General features: G+C 43.9%; 1 protein-coding gene across 1 annotated transcript in view; it reads right to left on the reverse strand.

The window, feature by feature from the left end:
* Window positions 1-23,036, reverse strand: part of Gpr39 (G protein-coupled receptor 39) — a 221,726-nt gene extending 198,690 nt beyond the window's left edge. Inside the window, exon 1 of the mRNA XM_070024333.1 lies at window positions 21,705-23,036. Coding sequence (XP_069880434.1) covers window positions 21,705-22,560 — 856 coding nt within the window. The 5' untranslated portion in view covers window positions 22,561-23,036. The remainder of the gene's footprint in view (window positions 1-21,704) is intronic.
* Window positions 23,037-24,065: the final 1,029 nt, after the last annotated feature.

Raw genomic sequence — 24,065 nt, forward strand, 5'->3', positions numbered from 1 at the left:
GAAGAACACCCATCCCTTCCCAGAGCCTCTGCTCCAAGACCCATATCGTGCACCAGACTTTCAATATGTGGCAAAACTGTTATGACAACATACCACCCAACTAGTGACCTCCTCATAGGACTGCATGGAACACCAGACACTTTCCCCAGTGTTAACTCACAAGCCAGCTTCTATTGCAGGCCAGAGACAGGCGCTAAGAGGTCACATGTTTGTCCAACATCACATTACTAGCTGGCAAATGGGACTCAAACCCTGTGCTGGCTGGTTCCAAAATCTCTACTTCTTATGCCCCTCACTCGTCCCCAGTTCTCCCTCCACACGCCTGCCCTCCTTCTCTAGTGGCGTGCGATTTCCTTGTGATCAGAGCTCATGCCTTATGCGTCTCTGCAGTTCTCCCAGGCAGAGTTTGATACCTACAGAGCCAGCATACACCAGGTGTTCAGTTAACACCAACGTTAAATTTAAAGGTGAAGCCCAGGCTTGCAGGCTGAGAAGATCCCCCAAGACCACATGGTGCAAGTCTGACCAGACAGAGAGAGGGGCTGTCTCTGCCCTGCTTCGCCCCAGCTCAGAGACACTGGGTCAGCCAAGACACTCACCTCCCACTTCCTGGTCTCCTCCCACATCCTCACCAGCCAATCACATACATTCCCTGCTCCTCTCTTCTCAAGCTCTGGCCAACAGCAGCCAAGGAAAAGTTAGGTAGGGTGCAGTACTTTCCAAAATGTGGGTCAACACTGGCTTTTGTGTAAAAAAGGAAATACCACAATGTATTTCACATTCTAAGGTAAGGATAGGTAAATATTGTTCAGTGAGACTTTTGTTGGCTTGAATGTGTGTTTTTGTGTCCTGTGGTGCAACTTCAAGGTAATGTAAATTTCATAGCCAGCTTGTATAGATCCTAATCCACCGCAACCTCTTAATCGCTCAGCAAATTCCTTAAACTATCTGGGCTTCAATTTGTTTTTCTCTAAAACAGAGTTAAGAACTGCATTTGCTTCCTCTGGTTTTTGTAACCATTTGAACTCTGAGTAAATGAATGAATGAATAAGTGAATGAATGAAATACTTTTGGAACACATGGCACATACAAGAGATAGATATGTTAGTCAAAATGAGGAATACAGTCATCTTCACAACATCAATGCACTGATGAGACACTGTACCATTATACATTTGACTGATGGAGGCCCAAAGAGAAGAACAAGACAGAGGAGCTAAAGCGGTTTGCAGAGTTTCCAGACTTTTCTCTGCCCACAAGGCAGCAGTATCCTACCTGGTAACAATTTCTTCAGCCCAAAGGGCTTTTTGCTAAGCTGAAAATAATTACAACCATTACCTAGCTTCCAACATCACTCTGCTTGACAAAGACTGACAAGTGGCTCTGTACAAAGAGCTTCTGGCACCTCACAGAACCAAGCAATAGACATGCAGAATGTCATTGTCATGTTCTCATTATTGTCATTAAAACAGGAACAGAGAAAACATGGTTTAAGTGCCTCCAGTTTTAATGGGCATCAGGAATGTGCATCCTGGAAGAATTGGTTTCTGAGGCTCCTATATCTCAGATGGACTAAAGACATAAGTAATGTCTAAGCCATTCGCTGTTTATTTCCTGATGAAAGTCATCTTTCCCTCTTCAGGATAGAGGTTTTTGTATTTTTGAAAATAAAGTGTGGTTTGATGACAGTCTCTTAAAAATTTATTTTGATCTATCGATTGCCCTGGCCAACAATACTTGGGCCTCACAGATGCATGAAGAAAACATCAGCCATTCATTCATCACAAACTCCCACCTCTGAAGGGACACAGGCCTGGAGCTGCTCCTGTTCCTCCAGTGACTTCTCATAGACTAAAGGTCAAATGCAAGCAGTTTCAGAACTGTGGGGCCTGAGGGAACTGCCCAGCCTGAACTTCTCCAGCTCGGATGAGCTCACAGCAGGCCCATCTGAGAGGATGCCATAGGCTCCTCAAGACATCTCAGAACAACTACCAGTGTCCTCTCTTGCTCCACTTATACTGTGTGTGTGTGTGTGTGTGTGTGTGTGTGTGTGTGTGTGTGTGTGTGTGTGTGTGTGTGTGTGTGTCTCGGGGAGGGGAGGGGGAAGGAAATGCTCAGGTATATGTGTGCCAGTACTGGGACTTGAACTTGGGGTTTGGACGCTGTCCTTTAGCTTTTATTTTGTTCATCGCTGTTAGTCATAGCACTCCTTCTAGTTTTTCACTAGTTAACTGGAGATAAAAGTCTCTTAAGTTTGTCTCCAGGCTGGCTTTGCACCATGGTCCTCAGATCTCAGCCTCCTGAGTAGCTAGGATTACAGGTATAAGCTCCCAGCCCCCAGTGCACTTGTAATTGTATTTTCTGAAAAAGCAACTTTAAACATTCTGATATTTGATCAGGCATATATAATAGACAGTGGAATGAAATACAAATGTCTATCTCTCTCTGCCATAGGAGATCCCCACAGATTTCTACTCTGTGGAGCACCTAAGTCTAGAATCCAGACTTTTTTTTTTTTTAAGTTGTAAGGATGTTGTACAGAGGGGTTACAGTTACATGATTGAGGCAATGAGTACATTTTTTGCAGAGCATTGTTACTCCCTCCCTTCGTGTTCAGGCTTATTTCTGTAGAATTTTTCCTGTTGTTGGCCATGGTACTTATAGGCATTGTCCCTGAGCTTTTTCGCTCAAGGCTAGTGTTCTACCCCTTTGAGCCACATCTCCACCTCCAGTTTTCTGGTGGTTAATTGGAGATAGGATTCTCATGGACTTTCCTGCCCAGGCTGGTACCAAATCTTGATCCTCAAATCTCAGCCTCTTGGGTAGCTAGGATTATAGGCATGAGCCACTGGCACCCAGCCCTATAGAATTTTTTAAATTAATTTTACCATATATTAGTTATACAAAGGGGATGTATTATGGCATTTTATACATGCATACAACTTCACCCCATCAACTTCACCTCCTCTATCACTCCCCCTTATCTCTTTCTCTTCCACTTAAAACAATTTTGGTGCTTAAAGGAAGAGAAAGAAATAGGGAAACTTATTCTGAACTAAATATATGTATGTCTGAAATACTACACAGTGAAACCTCTTGATGCAATTAATACATCTTAAAAATATTAATGACAGGAAAGTAAAACAAGATTAGATGGGAGGGTAGCCACTAGTAGAAAGGGAGATGGCTAATAAAGAGTAAATGAAGATGAAAATAGTTGAGGTAATTTACTTGAATATAAGAGAGTAGAGCAATGAATCCTACTGAAATTATTTTAAGAAGGGAGGGGGAAGATGAGAGAGGGGAGTGTTTTCGATTTTTGTACCCTGTATCTTATGTTTATCTGATTTGGAGAAAGGAAGGGGAATAACACAATGGTGAGACAAAGGACAAAGGGTGAACCAATGCAACAGTGATATTCACAAGACAATATGTTGGAAATGAACTTGAGGGGGAGGGGAGTCAAGGAGGAGGGAAAGTGGGAGAAACACGAGGGACAGAGTAACAACATTCAACAAGAAATGTATTCATTACCTTACTTATGTAATTGTAACCCCTCTGTACATCACCCTTATAATAATATATATTATATATATATGTATATAATATATATATATATATTTTTTTTTTGGTCAGTCATGGGCTTGAACTCTGGGCCTGGGCACTGTCCCTCAGCTCTTCAGCTCAAGGTTAGTGCTCTACTCTTAAGCCACAGTGCCACTTCTGGCTTTTTCTGTTTATGTGGTGCTGAGGAATAGAACCAAGGGCCTCACGCATGAGAGGCAAGCACTCTACCACGGAGCCACTTTCCCATCCTTCAACTAAGTTTTTTTTTTTTTTTGGTCCAGTCGTGGGGCCTGAACTCTGGGCTTGGGCGCTGTCCCTCAGCTCTTCAGCTCAAGGCTAGCGCTCTACCACTTGAGCCACAGCGCCACTTCTGGCTTTTTTTCTTTTTGCTTATGTGGTGCTGAGGAATCGAACCCAGGGCCTCATGCATGCAAGGCAAGCGCTCTACCACTGAGCCACCTTCCCAGCCCCTCAACTAAGTTTTTTTAAAAAATGATCTCAACAAGTTTCTTTGTTCTGTTTTCATATATGCGTGTAAAAAATTTTGACCCAAGTTCACCCCTTTCATGTTTTACAAAATAAAATGGGCTGCATTTTGCTCAAGATGATGCAAGCCAGTGGCCCAACAAGGACTGGAGCCAAGTTGTCTTGGGTTCTCAAACAGAATTCTCTCTGTACTATCACAAGGTCACTCTAGGGATGGTAGGGGAAAAACAAAGGAGGGGGTAACAATGCTTGACAGGAAATGTAATAAGTACATTTTCTGTAAATGTAAATGTAACCCTCTGTACAGTATCTTTACAATCAAATATATAAATATATATACATATATAGATATATAAACAAGGTTACTCTAGGAAGTTAGTTTTTACAGAAGGATGTACCACACACCTGCCACAACCCTGGAGACTTCATATGCTTCCCATAAAATGTCAGCTGAGGGCTGGGAAGGTGGCTCAGTGGTAGAGTGCTTGCCTCACATGCACAAGGCCCTGGATTCAATTCCTCAGTACCACATAAGCAGAAAAAAGCTGGAAGTGGGGCTGTAGCTCAAGTGGTAGAGTGCTAGCCTTGAGCTGAAGAGCAGAGGGACAGTGCCCAGACCCAGAGTTCAAGCCCCACAACTGACCAAAAAAGAAAAAAAAAAAGTCAGCCAACCTTGAACAACAATATTATGTCTAAACTAAAGGTCCTAACACTGAGGACCTGAAAGGATAAATAATTTCCCCAAGTCCCCCACACTTGAAGATGGCAGAAAAGGATGGAAAGACACATCCTTTCTGTTGTACAATGTCTCTAGAGGCCAGGAAAGGATGCTGACTAATATTTCTTTACTACCTCTATTAGTGAGGAAAATTTCCCCCAAAGGCCAGGTCCTAGTTCCTAGAAACTGAAAATATTCCCTTATAAGAAAAAAAAGGTCCTTGCAGAAGTGATTGAAGATAAGGAGTTTATCTTAATCCAGAGGTTACCCTGAAATATCAAAGCAGACTCTAAATTCCATCAGATACATTAAGAAGACAGAAAGGGAGATGAGATACACATAGAAAATTATAATACTTGAATGTTTGTCTCCCCCCATCCCCCCGCATCTCCCCCCTTCTGCAAAGTCATTTGTGGTGGTATTAGATTGACCTTTAGAGGTGATTAGGTCAATGAAAGCAGAAATCTTATGTAGTCTGTTTTACATGACTGTAACAAAGTACCAGAAGCTGGCTGATTTTATGAGAGAGAGGGGTAGGGGGAGAAGGGGAGGGGGGGGAGAAGGAGAGGGAGAGGGAAAGCAATCTGGGGACAGGTTCCCCAAATTGTTCTTTTTATGAGAGGGGAGAAGAGAGAGAGGAGAGAGAGGAGAGGTTCTAACTCACAGTTTGGTAAGATAAAAGTCCAGGACTGGGCAGCATACTCTGGGTGTTGGTAAGAGTCCTCAGGGCTAGGTGGCAACATAGAAGATGGCATCATGGTACGAACATATGAACATATAAGAGATCAGAGGCAAGACCAGAAGTTGGAGCACCAGCACAGCCAGTCTTGCTAGTTCTCTAACCACCCCTTTTTTAGGAACTAACTCCTAGAAACCAGCAGTAATCCTTCCAGAGGGCTATACCTCCCATTACCTAACTATCTCCCTCCAAGTCCCTCCGTTGAAAAGTTCTACCACGTCTCATATTGCCACACTGGAGAGCAAGTTTCTAATGCATGAACCCTTGGGAAACAATGGCAGTCTTAAGGAATAATAGCAGCTCTCAGGAATGAGATTGATGTCTTTATTTTATAAATAAATACATAAAAAGGCCCCAGAGAACTTCCTCTTCCACCACTGGAAGATTTCACCAGCCTGCAACCTAAAAATGAGCCCTTACCTGATTCTAAACCACAGAGAGAAAGAGAGAGACCACTTCCTTCCCCTCCCCCACCAGGTCAGCATTCAAACTCAACTAATTCTGAGATTTCTGATTAAAAAATAAAAAGTCAGTGGGGAGGGAAGGGATGGTAGGGGATTAAACAAAGGATGAAGTAACAACACTTGATAGGAAATGTACTCATTCCCTTACTCATGTAACTGTAACCCCTCTGTACACTATTTTTACAATTAAAACAATAATAATAATAAAAAGTCACATGCTGTTTCCTGGCCAGTGACATGGAAGAATGAGTCAATCAATCAGGGATCCTAAGCAGGAAATGACACACCTGTGGATTTGGCATTAACCAGCTCTTAGAAGCAGTATATCAGAAGTACAGTTAGTCACCTTTCTAGCCCCTCCTCTGTCTTTCTAATTTTCCCATACCTTAAGATGACCTGATCTCTGGGAAACATCATCCAGGACTCAATAAGGGGAGGCAAAGAGGAAATGCAGAGAGAGCACTCTGCTAATTGGATTTGGCCTAAAGCTGCCTCCGTACAGATTAGCAGTTGGCCTATGGGTTTCTCCGTACATAGAAAACTGTGCAGCCTAACTTGACACACAAACAGGCTGCAACCTACCCTTGTACTAAATGCTAAGTTTCAGCCAATCACAGCAGCTGCGCTTCAGTCAACCACCAGCAACCACTTGTTCAAATCAGGTTCAAGTAAAGAAAGTGCAAAACTTCAACCAATGAAGCTATTTCTGTTCTTCTCTTCTGTTTCCTGCACATTATTTCTGTCCTTAAATGTCTCCAGATCATGTTGAGAGCTACGCATTTGGAAAAAACAATTTTTTTAACCTACATTCCTCCTTGATTCTAAAATCACAAATTCAGCTGACTAATATTGGAATGAGATTTTATTCTTTCTCTTCCTCTCTGTCTCATTGTTTTTATTGTACCAGTCCTGGAGCTTGAACTCAGGCCTGGGTGCTGTCCCCTGGGTGCTGAGTTTGTGTGCTCAAGGCTAGCACTCTATCACTTGAACCACAGCACCACTTCTGACTTTTTGGAAGTTCGTTGGTGATAGGAGTCTCCCAGATTTTCCTGCCCAATCTTGCTTCAAACCATGATCCTCAAAAATCAGCCTCTTCAGTGGCTAGGATTACAAGCATGAGCCACCAGTGCTCCACTTCCTTAATTACTTCTTAAATAACTCAGGATCAGGTTTGGTAGCTTGCAAAGGATATTAGCACAACCCTCAAGTTTAAGTTTTCTTTCTTTCTTTCTTTCTTTCTTTCTTTCTTTCTTTCTTTCTTTCTTTCTTTCTTTCTTTCTTTCTATGTGTGTGTGTTTTATTGTAAAGATACTGTACAGTGGAGTTACAGTTACATGAGTAAGATAATGAATACATTTCTTATCGAGCATTATTACCCTCTCCTTTGTTTTCCCCTACCATCTGGGTTTCTAAGGGCAGTCACACCCTTCCTACCCAGCTCCCTCTTCCCCCATTCTCAGTCCTGGCTACTTACTGAAGTCACCTGCAAGATTAAATAATACTAATGGCCAATGCCACTCCCACCTTCCACAGATCTGTTGCAAATTGATGGATACTCAGCCAGTGACCCGAGAGTCAGGGTACCAGGCACTGGGGCATTGCACTTTGTAGGATATTATATGTGGCCAGAATGATATCTACCTCCTTTTATGACCCTTTATGGCCAAACCTGTCCACTCTCCATCCTCAGAACCCGCAGCCATTTCCACTCCTGCATCCTCACACTGCCTCTACCTTCCTGCCACACCTCTATAGTTATACTAGTCTTTCACACTCCCTCTTTCTACTCTCCCAAAGATGTCCAAAGTTCCCTATTATCTTCAGTATGCAGACTAAATCCGTTAGCCTAGCTATCAACTTCCTCTAAATTTGACCCAACCCATATTTCAGTCTAAATTCACCAGTCACTGTTCCTTTATGGATCCTTATACATTATCTGTTACAATTCTCTAGTGCAAACAAGGGCCATTCCAGTTTCAATGGGCAAAGGGCTGCTGGGCAAAGGGCTGCCAAGAAGTCCAGAAAATCCATCATACAGCTAGGAATCATATTAAGTTATCTTGTCGCACATTGGCCCTATATCCATTAACACTTTGTGGGGCTCCTTCCCAGCCATTCTTTGCCATGTGAGAATCTCACAGTAGTACATGTGATTTTCCTGGCCAAGGTCACATGCTACATTTTATGTGCAAATGTTGTTGGGAAAGCAAGTTTATAATCACTATCTTAGAGACACAGGACTCAAAATGAGACAATGCCTCAAATATAAAAATGTAATCAGTGAGCCAGATGCTGGGGGCTTACCCCTGTAATGGTAGTTACTCAGGAGGCTGAAATCTGAGGATCATGGTTCTAGATACTATCTCCAATAAGCTACTCAGAAAAGGCCAGAAGTGGTGCTGTGATTCAAGTGGTAAAGCACTAGTCTTAAGTAAAAGAAGCTCAGGGACACCCACTAGGCCAAGTTCAAGCCCAGGACCTGATTGGAATACACACACACACATACTCTCTCTCTCTTTCTCTCTCTCACACACACACACACACAAATGCACATACACAGATATTCAATGGGTGCTAGAGGTTCAGGTAATCCTAGCTACTTAGGAGGCTAAGATCCAGTGGGTCATAGTTCAAAGCTAAAGGCCCATAATTCTCCAATTCAAATTAACCAGCAAAAAACTAAGCTAGATGTGTGACTCAAATGATAAGTGTCAGCTGAGTGAGTCCAAGGCCCTGGGTTCAAACCTCAGTACTAAAAGGAAAAATAAAATAGAGAAGGTAATCGACAGTTGCTTAGTACCAAAAAAACAAACAAAACAAGACAAATATCCACCAGTCTTGGCTTTGTGCTGTCACTACCATAACTAACCATATATAACAAGTTCTTAACATGTCCTCTTTTCAGGGAAAGTCATGGATGTTAGAATGTGTCAGATTTCAGCCAATGGAAAGTAAAGAAAATTATGTCCTCGTGATGGTAACATTATGAGGAAGGGAGATAAAATATAAAGGCTTCCTTTTGGCTGCTGGCCCCATGCTCTGGCTGACCTCAACAGTAGAATCATAGAGCAGGAGGAACAATAGGAAGTTCTTCAAAGAACCAAACATCCCATTTGGGGGACACTTTATAAAACTTGAGTTTTCATTTTGCTGTTTGGTTTTAGACCTCAGGGCCTCAAGCTTGCTCGGCAGGCCTTCTACCACTGAATCGCACCTCCATCTCTATTTCTCACCGGGTTTTTTTTTTTTATATAGCATCTCACCTCCTGCTAACAAGCCTGGGCTTCAATCATCTGTTTTAGGCTCTCTGTCATTGCTGGGATTACAAACTCACATCACACCACCTCCTCCAGCTTCCCTCTTTCCCTCCATTGATATGAAGCCCCTCAGACATTTCTGCCTAGGCTGGCCTAGAGCTACACATTCTTCCCAATCTCAGCCTCCTAAGGTGGCTAATGATGACAGTTGACAGTGGTGTGACTGCAGTGTCTGTCCCTTAAGTTTTGATATAACAAAGTTTCCGGGCATCAAACTTTACTGAAGTTTGAATGTTCACCTCCTTACAAATGGGTGCCTAGAAACAAGATTTAAGTTCCTTTTTTTATAACCAAGCCATGGGAAGTTGTATGTAGTAGAGCAACTTCCTGCCCATTCTAACTCAGCAAACAGTGATGGTGCTCTTCATCTCTGGTGAGGGAGGTTAGTCCTCTCACCTCATGCTTTGCAGGCTTCTGGAGTGAAAGAACCCCCTGAAAGTACCATTAAATCAAAGCGTCTCACTCTTCAGTATGACAGGGATCTGCTTAGAATTCAGATTCAGATTCAACTTCACAATTTGTCCGGTATGGCTGACAGAGCTGGTCTACAGAGCTGCTCACTGTGAATATCAAGATTACAGAAACCTCTCTGCAGTGTGGTCCCGTAATTTCCTCCAATTACTAGAAATTCCGGAGCAAACAATTATCTTGCTTCAAAAGCAGTCACTACCCTCTACCTTTCATTAAATGTTGTTTTTGTAGGCTGCTACTACAACATACTAGAGAAATATTAATCTCCTTGAAATGGGTAACCAGTATCCTGCTCTCTGTAATTTAAAGAATATTTTGCACAGTTCAAAGTTTATGAATGCTGGAAGTTCAATGCAGGCACATAGATGTAGGAAGAACCAGAAAAGAGTAAGGCCAACCTAGGTGGACTTCATGGAGGAAGCAGGCTTACAAAAAATCAAGAGGGAAAGCTCAGGCCCAAGAAAGAGAACAGCTGGCTTCCACAGAAATCTCCTTCATTCTCCAGAGAGCAACCTTCAATCACCAAGACGACCCCATTTGTCACCTGTTCAAGACAAACTTGAACTTGAAAAACAGTAGCAACCCATCAGTTGTCTTCCAAATCTAGAAAATACATAGCTGTCATTTCAATGCGATACTTAATTTGTCAGAATGGCAGCATATAGCAACTAGACCAATAAATCCCCAGAAAACTGTGTATTGCATAAAGCCACATATAAGTCTTAAAACCAAACATCTTCTGCTCTGTTCAGACACCCTGTGTGCAGTTTTATTTTAAAACAGGGTAGGTTTGTTTTTCCCCTTCATTAGAGAAAGAAGATGGCTTTTCTCTTTGCATTCAACGAACCTTATCCTTTCCTACTGGGCCTGACTCCCATTCCTCGTGCATTTGCCTCCACAGCCGTTTAGACATTTAACAAGTACAATAGCAACTTGATGCTGTCGGCTGAGCTCCTGGACTGTGTCTGTCAGGTTCTGGTAACACCACTGCTTCCAAGTAGGCAGCCCCAGCCACCATAGAGACGTGTGAAGTGGTGGGAGGGTTTGTCTGCAAAGTTTCTGCCTGCCAGAGTGGTTCTTACACATAGAAAGTGCAAACATAAAATCTGTCAGGTTTCAAAATTAGCAGGAACCCCCCTCCCCAGAGTCAAAAACCAGTGAAAGTTTGCTAGCCCTAGGCATCTCTCGTATTCAGATGCACTGTCAGCACATGAAGTGGCTTCTCCTCCCCCCACACCCATGGCTTTTTCCACTTAAATCTAAATGAGGAAGAATATCCTTTTCTTATGAAGAAAGCTCCTGGGAGCAGCAAAATGACAGATGTCAATTCAATTATGAATTTATCTATTGAGCACCTACTACATGCCAGATTATAAAGAAAAAGCAACCAAAGGGGTGACAGTAACAAGATCAAATCCTCCATCATTTTCCCTGTTGATAACCAAAGTATCCAAAACTCCAAAAAATTCCTTCTAGTGGGCCTTACTTCTGTACACATTGGATTCCTGACACCCAAATCTGAAAATCCAGGGAACATTCCACAGCGCCCTGGAATGCAGTGTACATATTGACTGTAGAGCACTGAGCAGGCAATCAATAGGTGGCTGGCAAACCCGTCAATGGCTCTCTTAAGGGTCTGATTCTTTGAAGGTGAGACTTTTCAAAGTCTCAGGATCTCAGGCAGGACATGTGTCTACCTGGAGGTCCTTTATTCAGGGTTCAGGGAATTTTGGCTTTCTGTTGCTTCATAACAATTCATTATCAACTCAATAGCTTAAAGCTCACCAATATATAACTTACAGCACAGCCTGGTTGGCTTAAGATGTAGGCTAGGCTGAGTTCTTTTCTACTTCTTTTTTTTTTTAATTGTATTTTATTTTATTTGAGAACATACTGTACAGAGGGGCTACAATTACATGGGCAGGATAATGCAAACATTTCTTACCAAGCATTGCAGCCTCCTCCTTTGTTTTCTTTTCTACTTCTGAGCTCACTGGGCTCCTCATTTCCTTGCTAAGTCTACCTGTGTTCCTGGCCATGTGGTTCTCTACATCTTCAAAGCTAGCCACAAAAAAATTCTTCTTTGTAAGTCTGCTCATGCTGGGATCTGCCTACTTCTGCCTCTGACCTCTAGACTCATTCAAACAGTCATATGACTTGGTTAAACCCACATAGAAAATTTCCCCATTTTGAGATTTACACACTAGACACTTTATTAATCATGTCTGCAAAATCCCTTTGGCAACACCTAAACTAGTCCGTGTAGCCCAGAGACCATCTCAAACTGTGCCTTCAACAAAGAGCAGAAGATAGAGCCCAGAGACCTTCCTGAGTGTCCTAGCTTGGGTGATTTCCCTCCATTTCAGGGCCAGCAGTGACTGCCAGTCAATGATGATACCTCAGCCTATGAGGAGTGTCATGAGAACACTGATCTCTTGGAGTTCCATGTGCAGTCAGGAGATACCTGCACCCATTCTGAGAAATTTTCAAGATGGCTCATCACATGTTGGCTGGAGTGGTCCAGCAAGGCCCATGGTGGGGGCAGTGTGAGCTGAGATTGCCATTGAAGAATAGAAGGTCTGTAGCCTGGTACAGATAACAAGTTTGACCCAAGACCTGCTTCCTAGGCCTGCCACCTGCTGTGGTTACAGCAGAAGCTAGACTGGGCAGTTCTGACCTCTGTGCTGGGAAAGAATGAAGAGTTGGCTGGCAGCCCAATCACTGTCTGGCTGTGGAAGGTTGTGGCAGGAAGCATGGGGAAAACCAAGAGCCAGAGCTCTTGAAAAGAACCAGGTACCAGTAGTTCTAGCTACTCAGGAGGCTGATATCCAGAGGGTCAAGATTCTAGGCTACCCTGGGGGAAAATGTTCACTAGGCTATATATTCAAAAGAGCATAAAACAAGGTTGGGCCAGGTGCTAGTGGCTCACAATTCACAGGCCCTGAGTTCAAGCCCCAACCAAAAAAAAAAAAAAAAAAAAGGTTGGAAATGTGGCTCCTTGGTAGAGTACCAACTGAGGAAGCATGAGACAATGAATGCAAACTCCAGTAATGCTTTCCTAGAAATAACAATAATAACAATATTAACAAATAATAACAGCAAGAAGAATTCTCTGGTGCCAGTTACTTGTCAGGACTCTGTCTCAATGAAGAGTTGACTGCTTTGCATTCTGGGAACACAAGCAGCTTACATCTGATCCAAGTCACAATGCAACAAATACAGTACAGGGGTGGCATTACCTATCCAAATCAGGCCAACTTGAGCCTTAAGCCCCATCACTAGCTTCCAAGAGCCAATTTCAAACCCCTTAGCTATGATTTTGTCTGGAACTGGTTGGTCTAGCCCACCAGGCTGGGGTCCTGATCCATTAAAGGCAAAGCTGTGGAATTTACAGTCCTTTTTCACCCTTCATAAAACTGAGCTTTTTAAAGTAATTGCCCAGCTAAAGAGGTCATGAAACCCATCTCTAATCTCAAAAGTGATCCACAATACCTTTGTGGTAGGCAACATCTGCTTTTTTTCCCCCATAAACCTCAAGGCTCAGCCTGGAGGGAGATGGTATAAGAGAATGCAATTGAAAGAGGAAATGAAAACACATCAGTCTAATAGTTGCAAAAAGTTACCCTTGGCCTCCTTTCTCCATTACCCTAATACCTTCCAGTGACCCATTAGTGAAAAGTCTGCTAAAATATTATATATGGATTTGCACTGTTGCATTAATATCTTGTTACTCAGATATTAACAAGGGCTTAAGTACCACCAAAATCACTCTCTATTAAGGGTTACTTCTGACCAGAACATGTGGTTAAATCTCATGTTCAAAGACTGATGGGCATTTTCTCAGAGGAAAGAAAGAAAGTCTTACATCTCTTAATTGTGTGTGTGTGTGTGTGTGTGTGTGTGTGTGTGTGTGTGTGTGTGTTTGCACGCGCGCGCTGGTACTGGGGCTTGAACTCAGGATTTGGGATCTGCCTTGGAGTTTTTGTGCTTAAGACAAGTTAGTGTTCTACCACTTGATTCACAGCTGCACTATCAGCTTTGGGTAATTAATAAAAGATACAGGTCTCATGGAGTTTTCTGCCCTGGCTGACTTTGAACTGTGACTTCAAATCTCAGCCTCCTGAGTAGCTAGGATTTCAGATGTTAGCCACCAGTGCACAGCTTCTTCTGACTTTTTAGAGGTCTCAAATGAATCATAGCTCATTCAAAGAACTGTCTTTGGATTCAGACTAACCAGAACATAGTTGATGAGTGATAATCTTCCACAGGAATGTCCAAGGGAAAGTAAAACTTGATCTCATAAATCCAAGGGAGTTTTGTACATATATTTATTTCACCAACCAACATTCCCTAAATATCTACTTTGTGCTAAGATAGAGGTTCAAGGTTGAGAAAAATTGGGGAAAACTTCTACCCTTAAGGGACGAGAAGGAAAAAGACAACCATCAAATGATTACACAAGTAAAGCATGGTGGTGCATACCTATAATCCCAGCTGCTCCTCAAACAAGAGATTGGAGGGTTGTCACTGCAAGCCACTAAGCCAAGATGGTGTGAGATCCTCTCTGAAATACTCAAAACAAATGGGCTGGGATTATGTCTCAAATGATAAGGCACATGCCTAACAAGTTCAAGTGTGGGGTAAGCCAAGAAAAGCAAGAAAAGCAAGTCAGACAGAAGAAATGGGTGCAGAGGCCTTGGGGTAGGGAAGGCCTACCTTGCCTGGTGAAGGATTGAAGGGGGTCCAGAGGAACAGAAAAATCTAAACACCTTGCAGTTTGAATGGGTCTCCCCCACAATCTCAGAGGTTGAATCCTAGAGACTCATTTGGAGATGGGCTTTCAGAAGGTATGACAATGGTTAAATGGGGTCATAAGGGTAAGGTCATACAACAAGACTGGTACCCTTCTAAGGGAAGGAAGAGACACAGAAGAGGACCCAGGAGGGCCCAATGAGGGGTCTGCTTTGTGCAAACCAAGGAGAAAGGCAGCAGAAGAAACCAACTCAGCTGGCTCCCCGACTCAGACTTCCAGCTGCCAGAGCTATGAGAAAATCAATGGCTGTTGTTTAAGCCCCCAGCTTATAAATTGTTAGGGCAGCTGAAGAGACGAATCCAAAGGGAGAAAGAAACTCAATAAAGCTGGACAGGCCACTGCCTTGGAGAGATTTTAAGTAAGGGTTCAGCCAGTGTTTGGCCTGATAGCTGTGGGGAGCCATCAAGGGGCTGGAAGTGGGTAGAGGTAGAGTGCGAGTGAGATGCCAGTGGCTGCCATCTGAAGGACAACCCAATCCCAGGAAAGTGTGGATGCAGACTCTTCTGATGATGGTAAGAACTCTTATCCAGAGAACGAGCTTTCTGGAAACACAGTAGAAAGCGTACTATGGTAGCTCAAGCTCCTTGAATGTGCTTGCAGAGCACACGGCTAAGGTAGGGCCACACATCACCAACCTACACAAACAACAACTATGATGACCAATCTTCTCTTCAGTACTCAGTAAGTACCCCAGCATTGACTGGCAGGAGAAGGGGCAGAAGGAAAAGTCACTGAGAGCTGACAAGTTTATCTAAGTGATGACCAGGTTATCTAAGTGACGTGTGTGGGAACATCATGCCATGAGAAAGGACAGGGTTCCTGGATTCCTAATTCAGTACTTCTCCTGTGTATATCCTCAGCGGCAAATGGTTTTTATTGCACACACGTTAGCATTCATAAGCTGAATGTTTTGCTCAACGACGGCCTCACAGTCTGATTATGCTTTGGTAGCCCCCACGAGAGAAGCAACTTAGACAGATGAACAGGCTTGCTAATGAATGGGGTCTGGGACTCCAATATTCCCTTCCTCGAGAATCATGCATCTCTCCAACAGAGAAATGAAATCTTTTGAGACAGCCTGATTATACAAATAAAGCAGCATTATTATATTTGTCTGCCAGGCTGATCACAGGACATTTGCAATTTATGACAGACATCACAAATAGAAAAATAAACATGAAATATCATTTACTACAGCCACATCTACATCAATAAAGGGAAGATGAGAATACAGGCAATAATGTGAATATTTGAAGCAAACTTTCCCTGATATGTTCCAACGTTTGAATCAAAATACTATCTTATACTAAAAAGTCACCAATTTAATTCTGATATTTCCCTAAGAGACTGGGTTGACATATCGTTCTATATCTCAGGGAAATCTCTTGCTAGGAAAATTAATAGTAAAAACATGATTATAACTAGTCAAGAAAATAACTCCTAGCTGGGCACCAGGGTTGACATGGATAATCTTAGCTACTCAGGAGGCTGAGGTCCAGAGGACCAGAGTTTGAAACCAGCCCAGGCAGAAAAGTTCTTGAGACTCCATTTATAAAATAATCAACAGACAGCTGGGCTGTATCCATGGCTCAAGTGTAAGCTGAGTAAGACTTAGGAACTGGCAAAGGGAAAAAATAAATAACACTAATAAAATATTAGAGCTCATTTGAAACATGTTAAAGCAACAATTCCCATACAAACCTGATACACACTAAAATATAGATTGATTTTACTATTTATATATTTTAATGATAGCCTGAATTCAAAGTACAGAATTTCATGAAGTCAACCAAAAGGGATCTGAAGAAATCCAGAAATCAGATGTCAAACCACTGACCAATGACACCTGTGTAAGTTAGACCAGTTAATAGTAGAATAGAAATTACAAAATTGATACCAAAATATGTGCTTCAATGATCATGATTTAATAACAAAGAATTGTCTCAAGGGACTCCCTTGAGACAAAGCCCTCTCATAGCTTTCTGAGAAAAAGCAAAACAAAGACTATTACAGAGTTCTGTCAGGAAACTATGCCATCTAGCCAGCATGATGGCTCACACTTGTAATCCTAGCTACACTGGAAGCAGAACTGAAGGAATCTTGTCTCAAGTCCAGCTTGAGCAAAAGTTAGTAAAACCCCATTTCACAAAACAAACCAGATGTGGTGATACACACCTGGTTCTATCTACTAGGGAGGTAGAGGTTCTATCTACTAGGGAGGTACTAGGAAGATTATGACTTTCAGAGCCTTTTCAGACCCCTCCTCTGAAAAACAAATTACAAGCAAAAGTGTTGTATAGTAACTCGGTCGCAAGAAACAGAGAAGCCACATTTTAAGAGGTCGAATTGGTCATCTTTATTGGAAAGCCAGACAGGTGGACTCCTGTCTCAAAGACCTGTAGCTTCTCCAATAACACTGTTAGAAAACTGAGCCATGAGGGCAGGAGAAGAAAAGAAAGAGCAGAAGAGAAGAAAAGCAATACCAACAAATTGGATCAACTCCAATGGAGAGCTGAAATGGGCCACCATGCTGACTGGAGGAGAGACATAAGACACTAGGCAGAGGCATGGTGTAATGGTGCCTGAGAGGGTCTGGGATTAGTTAAGGCCAGAGTCTGAGGGCAGGGTCACAGGAAACTCAAGACTCTTGAGATTTCAAAGCACATGATTGACAGGTCTATTGATCTATTGTCCAAGTCCCCACCCCTGCCTCTAAGAATTCAGGTATCCCCATTACCAGGGGGGTGGAACTTCCCTGACTCTACCATGAAGACAAGATAATGCCACTTAAATCTAATACCCTATCATATACCACATAGCCAAGATGGCACCAATCAGATCCTTATTTCAAAAGGACCTCACAAGTGGGAAGTTCAAAATTGAATCCCTGAGATTATATACAAGTGCAGAAAGGGGAAGAAGAAGAGGATGAGGAAGAGAAAAAGAAAGAGAGAGGGGAAGGAAAGATGAAGGGAGAGGAGGAAGGAAGGAAGGAAGGAAGGAAGGAAGGAAGGAAGGAAGGAAGGAAAGAAGGAAGGAAAGAAGGAAGGAAGAAAAGGAGGGAGGGAGGGAAATTATATCTCTCCAAAGTCATACCTGATCAGAAATTAACATATAATTATAGTCTATATCTATAAAATACAAGGTAAATTATTTCTGATAATTTTCAGTTTCAGTTCCAATCCAATCTCTTTCACACGAAGCTTTGGAGCCTACTTTTTTCTTTTAAATCGAATATGTAATCTTCAAATCAATAAAAGGGGAAATGAGACAGGAGAAAAAAATTCACATCCAAAATAAATCAAGGTGTGGGGTTTGAGATGGAAGAAAGAGACCCACCAATCAAATGATAGATGTATTTCCAATATACAAGGATTTGTAGGTGTGATCAGGTAAAGTAAATGCTTTGGCTGAAAGATAAAGAGAATCAAATTAAGGGTTCTTTTCAGCTTTTCAGATCAAGAGGACAAAGATCAACATCTCAGCTGATTTTCTCTGTACCTTTCTCTTACAGACATGTACAACACATTCAAATACACACACACACAACACTTTGGCACACATTCCTTTCTTAGATTTGGCCTCTAAATCTGAAGAGGATATGATTCTGATCCCCTACTTCTCTCTCACCCAATCTCCCAGTACCTAAATATACATACAACTTATTTTAGATTAGAAGGATGACAGCAGAAACTCTCACCTTTTCTTTCTAACCAAACACATATATAGTTGCTGGTCATATGCCAGACATTCTCCCCATGAGCAGTCCAAGCTGCTGTGCATTGCGTGCCATCAGATGTAATTCCTTCCCTTTCCCCTGACTCAGGAAAGCAAATAAGAATGCAAAAGACTATAGTTATTTAGATCCCTGAATCTTATGATGTTCCTTTAATTTCAAACCTTCACCATTATCTGAAGAAAGAATAAAACAACCTCTGATAACTACATTCACTGTCTTGCAGAACTTCAGGAGGTAGCAGTAGCCAAGTCTATTCATATCATGCTCTTGAAAGATACAAATTAAAATTATGTTTCTGGTAAATAACTCCATTGTTCCACCCGGAGTTGATAACATTTGACAGCAGAGGAGTTTGAGAACCTGGATATTCCAAGCACATGACCATCACTGTAAGGACGGAAGTTCTGGAAGAGGCCTGCTTGAAAGAAAGCTTATTTTGCATATCAATAGCATACAAATGGAAGTGCCAGTTCTTGTTTCCCAAAAGGGAGAATCCAGGATAGTGACCTGTCTTCTGACATTGCACGAGCATCCCCCTGGCCAGATTGACCTTGACCTTGAGGGAAAACAGGTCTAGCTCTAATTTGCTGAGCTGACAAGAGAGAAGGAGAGACAGCCAAATGTCCAGGAATCCATACTTTGCCTTATGATTGTTCCTCTTGCAAATTACTTGAAACCTGGTATGTGTTTCAGCATTTTTCTCTCCCAAAGCTCCCAATTTGTTTTCATTATTAACCAGCCCAGCTCCTAAATTTCACTGAGACTCAATAGCAAAAAATGCAAAAATCGCAGAATGAATATTTTCTACCTGGGCTTCTGCATCTAAGATAGATTTATGAATCTTGCTTCCATTATGCAGAAGTCAGAATTTTTAACAATGGCAGGGATTCTTTTTTTTTTAATTATTGCTTCAAGAGTTCCAAAGCCTTCTTGTGCTATGTTGTCATTTACATTTCACATTAAATTCAAAATATGTTAGAAAGGAGCAAATATTTATTTTAATTGGATCCATCTGTTAAATGAAATACTAAAAAGACAGCTAAATCACTACATTAAATTCAGCGATTTGTAAACAATTTATATGTTCATTTGTTCTAGGTTTAAAATGCCCCAAAGCACAAATTTTGTGAAACCCACAAAGTAAATTGCATTGTATTAATCTGATGGATGTGGTCATGATTTCCAACTCTTCACTCCATTAATTTATTTCTTAACTTGAGTTAATTAGTGAGGTTCCTGTTTTTAAAAGCTCTTTGAAATTCATTGAGAGAGGAGTTTGCAAAGAACTGCTGGGAAAACCTACTGCAGAGGAAATGGACTAAATACAAATGGTAAATTTCCTCAAGACATTATTACACATTGAGTACCTGATTGCCATTCAACAATCTTTATGCTGGGAGCACAGTGGGTGATTGATAGATAGTTGTTATAAGGACAGGGAAAGTAGAGCTACCAGGGAAAGGAGAGCAGCAGTGACAACAAACTCACTGCAGGCAATTACTAACCGGATGAGACCATCTTCAAAGTCCTACCCATCTCTAAGTAAGTCTGGGGTAGATTTTATGATACCAGAGACTGCCTTTAACTTGGAATACCCACTGTAGAAAGAACAGATACCTACTCAGACATACAAAAAACAAAAACAAAAAAAAGAAAGAAAAAACATAGAGATTGGTGATCTAGAGAGCTAAGATTAACTCAGTGACTTTTCCTTTGGTCAATGAAGCCCATTATTCCTAAATTAGACTACAGATAAATGAAGGCCACTTTGTAATCCTTGTCTACTCCCTATTCTTATGTACTCAGGCCAATACCCAGCCTGCACTCAAAAAGGAAAAAGCAAAGTATAAATTGTGGCTCTCAGATTAATATAAGAAATGCCTAAGCCTGGCGCCGGTGGCTCACGCCTGTAATCCTAGCTACTCAGGAGGCTGAGATCTGAGGGTCTCGGTTCAAAGCCAGCCCGGGCAGGAAAGTCCGACTCTTATTTCCAATAAACCACCAGAAAACCGAAAGTGGCGCTGTAGCTCAAATGGTAGAGCGCTAGCCTTGCCATGAAGAGCTCAGGGACAGCGCCCAAGCCCAGAGTTCAAGCCCCACGACCGACTAAAAACAAAAAAAGAAAGAAAGAAATGCCTAGTAGGGTAGGAAAGAAAGGGGAACTGTCCCTTCAATAAATGATCAAACTTTAAACTTGTGCATTTGTTTCCTGGGATGTTTGGGCAGCAGCTAGCTAGTGGGCAATAGAGACTGCGGTGGGTTCAGTGCCTTTCCCACATCCCCAGATGGTGTTTCTTCTAGTGGCTCTACTAGTGACTTCCAGTGACAGAGGGTCTGGGACAAGGCAACACCAGAAGGCAAATCTAAGTAGCTCCTACCTTGCCACAGCTCTGCTTTATTTCATTTTCCCTGCACCACAGGCCTGTGAAAGTCCCTGCCAGGCGCTCACTGCTCTGCCTCAACAAGCCAGTTGACAATCTTGGAGCTGCACGGGAAAGAGATTTTGATCTTAAGCTTCAAATGCCTCATCTGTAAAATGGAAAGATAAATGATCCAGTACAGCCCCTGATGCGGAATAAGCATCCAAACATTGTAAGCCTTTTTCCTTTTGCATAGACTCTGAGTAAAATAAAATCAACTGCTCTCTGACTCTTGAGAAGCCAGAAGCAAGACAGATCCAAGACCTAAGTGCTTTCCAATAGGACTCCCTGCCTGGCTCCTTCCCTTGGAACCAGTTTCTCAGGTTTCCCCAGCACCAAAACAAACAGCTCCAAGATTTACTTCTACTCTGGACCCCATAGTGGGGGTGGGGAGACAGGGAATAAATATAATTTCATTATAAGTTATAATTTCAGCTCCCACCTCACTCAGAATCAGCACCATGTTACTCTTTTTATTGAGTTACCACTCCACGATACAAAATAACTCCTTGGCTTCTCCATGGAAGAGAAAATGGGATTCAATCTAATGGCCTGAGAAAGGTTCTCCAGGATAAAAAACAGGGTGCGATAAGAGCGTTCCATTTATCTCTGCAGAGTGTGTCCTTTCCCAAGGGACTTTCACCTACCCTGCATTACCTAATTTGCTCCTCTTAGTATCATTGCCCCTTCCTCCCCCACACACACAATACACACACCCCGTTTTACCCAAGAGGTCACAGAAATGGTGCTCTAGGTCTCTGATTCCAGTCAAGTGCTCTTTTCACCATCACCACAAACACAGAAGGAACATCCACAGACCCAGATCAATGCCCTTAACCCAATATAACTCTGCAACCTGGGTGAACTACATTGACACTTCTAGGGCAGGACTTCCGGTGAAGAGGACCGCAGGAAGTGGCTAAGGTGAGGGCGTGGGGAGACTCCCAGATCACCCTCCACCCTGACTCACTCAGGAAGATGATGGTCTGTCTCCGGGCTGTGCGGCTCTCCTCGCTCTCTGACTTGCGCAGCTGCAGCTGCTGGCCAGTCTTGGCCAGTGTGCCCTTCTTACTCCTCGTGAGTACTTTCAACATGTTCCAGCACATGAAGGCCACGGAGACCAGCACCAAGAGATAGACGGCGAAAGCACCGAAGATGCTGGACTGGAACACGGTCCAGCGGCTGGAGAGATTGGTGCAGATGGACATGTTGGAAGACTCGGGTTGCTCCTGGTGGCGGGTGCGCGAGCGGTTGCAAGTGAAACCGTTTTGACTGGGCAGGTTCACCAGCGGGTACTCAACACCCATGGCAAAAAGCAAGGGCAAGGCCACCAGGATGGAAGCGACCCAGACAAAAGCAATCAGCAGTTTCACCTGGCAGGGCCCAGACAGGGCCTTATACCTGAAGGGGTGACAGATGGCAATATAGCGCTCAAAGCTGAGCGTCAGCACGTGCAGCAGAGTGGCATAGCTGCACGCTTCGAAGAGGAAAGTGTGGAGCTTACAGGTCACCGCATAGCTGGGGGTCGTCAGGGGGTTCCAGATGATGCTGTAGAACTCCACGGGCATGCCAATGAGGAAGACCAGGATGTCGGAGCAAGCCAGACTCACCATGTGGTCCGTCACCTCCTTCTGCAGGTACCCCTTCTTCTGCAGCACCTGGGTAACCCGAATGGTGATACTGTTGCCCACGATGCCCGCCACAAAGATGACCAGGTACACCAGGATGAGGGTGATTTTGATCCAGGTGGCCACCTCAAACTCGGGGACGTGGCTGTGATCGATGACATTGGAGCAATCTTTGCTGCTGCCACGGGGTGAAGCCATGAGCAGAAGAACCACAGGCCACCAGATCCAAAGTCTCCTCAACTTCCCCTTGTGACTCTAAAGTTCTGGGCTGCAACTCACTGCGGTGGGCGCGAGACTTTGTCTCCCTGGAGCTCGCTGGGCAACGCTGACCTCTTGTTATTTCAGAGCTTTCTCGGAAACTTCCTGAAGTAGCCCAGCCTGGGAGAGGCGGAGGCGCCTGGGGGTGTGTGCTTTTAGAAGACTCTTGTTGGAGGGGTGGGGGAGAGGAGGAGGGGAACTAGGGGACGGAGGCTCTAATTGCCCCGCCCCGAGGAAGACCCGCGCGCCCTTTCTCCCCGGTGCGCACTTTGCCTGGCCACACGCCGCTCTGCTTCCAGCACCTGGCACGGGTGGCCCCGGCCCCACCCTCTCTGATCCTGCGGGAAGGGGTGAGGTTAGCTAGTGATCAATCATTAACCTCAGCAGACCGGACTCAGTGGCCTGGCCTGCAGATTTAGCCAGGCGGCGGAGGCTGATTCAACTCCGAGTTATGGGCTCCCGGAGACCTACGGCCGCACCTTCCCGCCGCCTCCAAACGGCCCCCGCCAAGCAAGCGCACCAGCCGCTGGGGTCTGCCCCGCCGCGCATCCCCCCCCCCCGAGGGCAGGCGCCCGGGAAAGCTGGGCTTGGAGAAGGGCAACTTCCCCTCTCCCCGCCCCCTCTCCTGCAGCTGTCCCGGGCCTTGATAAATAAAGGTTAGGGGTGGCCCGGCCTGGTGCCCTCCACCTTCGCCTGGCCGCGGACCTGGGTGATGTGAAGGACCCCCTTTTCCCCCCCGTCCCCACCCCGAGCCCGGCGTCTGCATCCCGAGCACGAGGCGCGCCCTACGCCCGGCCGGGCACGCCGCCTTCCAGCTCCCACCGGGGAGGAACGGTGCAGACGCTAACCCAGGGACCTGGGCCCCGATTAGGCAAAGGGGGTTCAACAGAAAAGCCCGACTTTGACCACAGTCTCCGAAGTGTGCGCTAGGCGCCGCCTCGCCTTCCCGCCTAGAGAGCCACCGGGCCAGCGAGCGAGCGTGCAGTCCCCGCCACTGGGTACCCCAAGGCGGCATTGGCTACCGAGGTGGGGAGTCTTTAATTGGAGACATGAATATGGATGAGGATGGCGTCAGCCACCCAGGATGCCCGGGGTCGGTAGGGGAGCGCGCTGCTGGCTCCCCCAACCGCCAGGGCAGCTGGCAGGCTGAGGGCGCCACTGTATAGAGAAACAGAGCTGGAGATTGTGACGTTTTCCCTAGGGAGGGAAGGAAGAGGGGGTTCTAGATGCAGATATTATATACACATTACATTAGATAGATAGATAGATAGATAGATAGATAGATAGATAGATAGATAGATAGATAGATAGATAGATAGATAGATGTAGGTAGGTAAATAGCCCTATGTTGGCAATGTCCTTAACTAATCATAATCACCATTAAGTTGGAATCGTTTTGAAGACAAAGGAACTAGGTTGTCCAGAAGACATAAGAATGTGAATAA

Source organism: Dipodomys merriami, unplaced genomic scaffold (genome assembly GCF_024711535.1).
Source record: "Dipodomys merriami isolate MVZ:Mamm:240054 unplaced genomic scaffold, mDipMer1.0.p SCAF_1, whole genome shotgun sequence".
NCBI classification, from domain to species: domain Eukaryota; kingdom Metazoa; phylum Chordata; class Mammalia; order Rodentia; family Heteromyidae; genus Dipodomys; species Dipodomys merriami.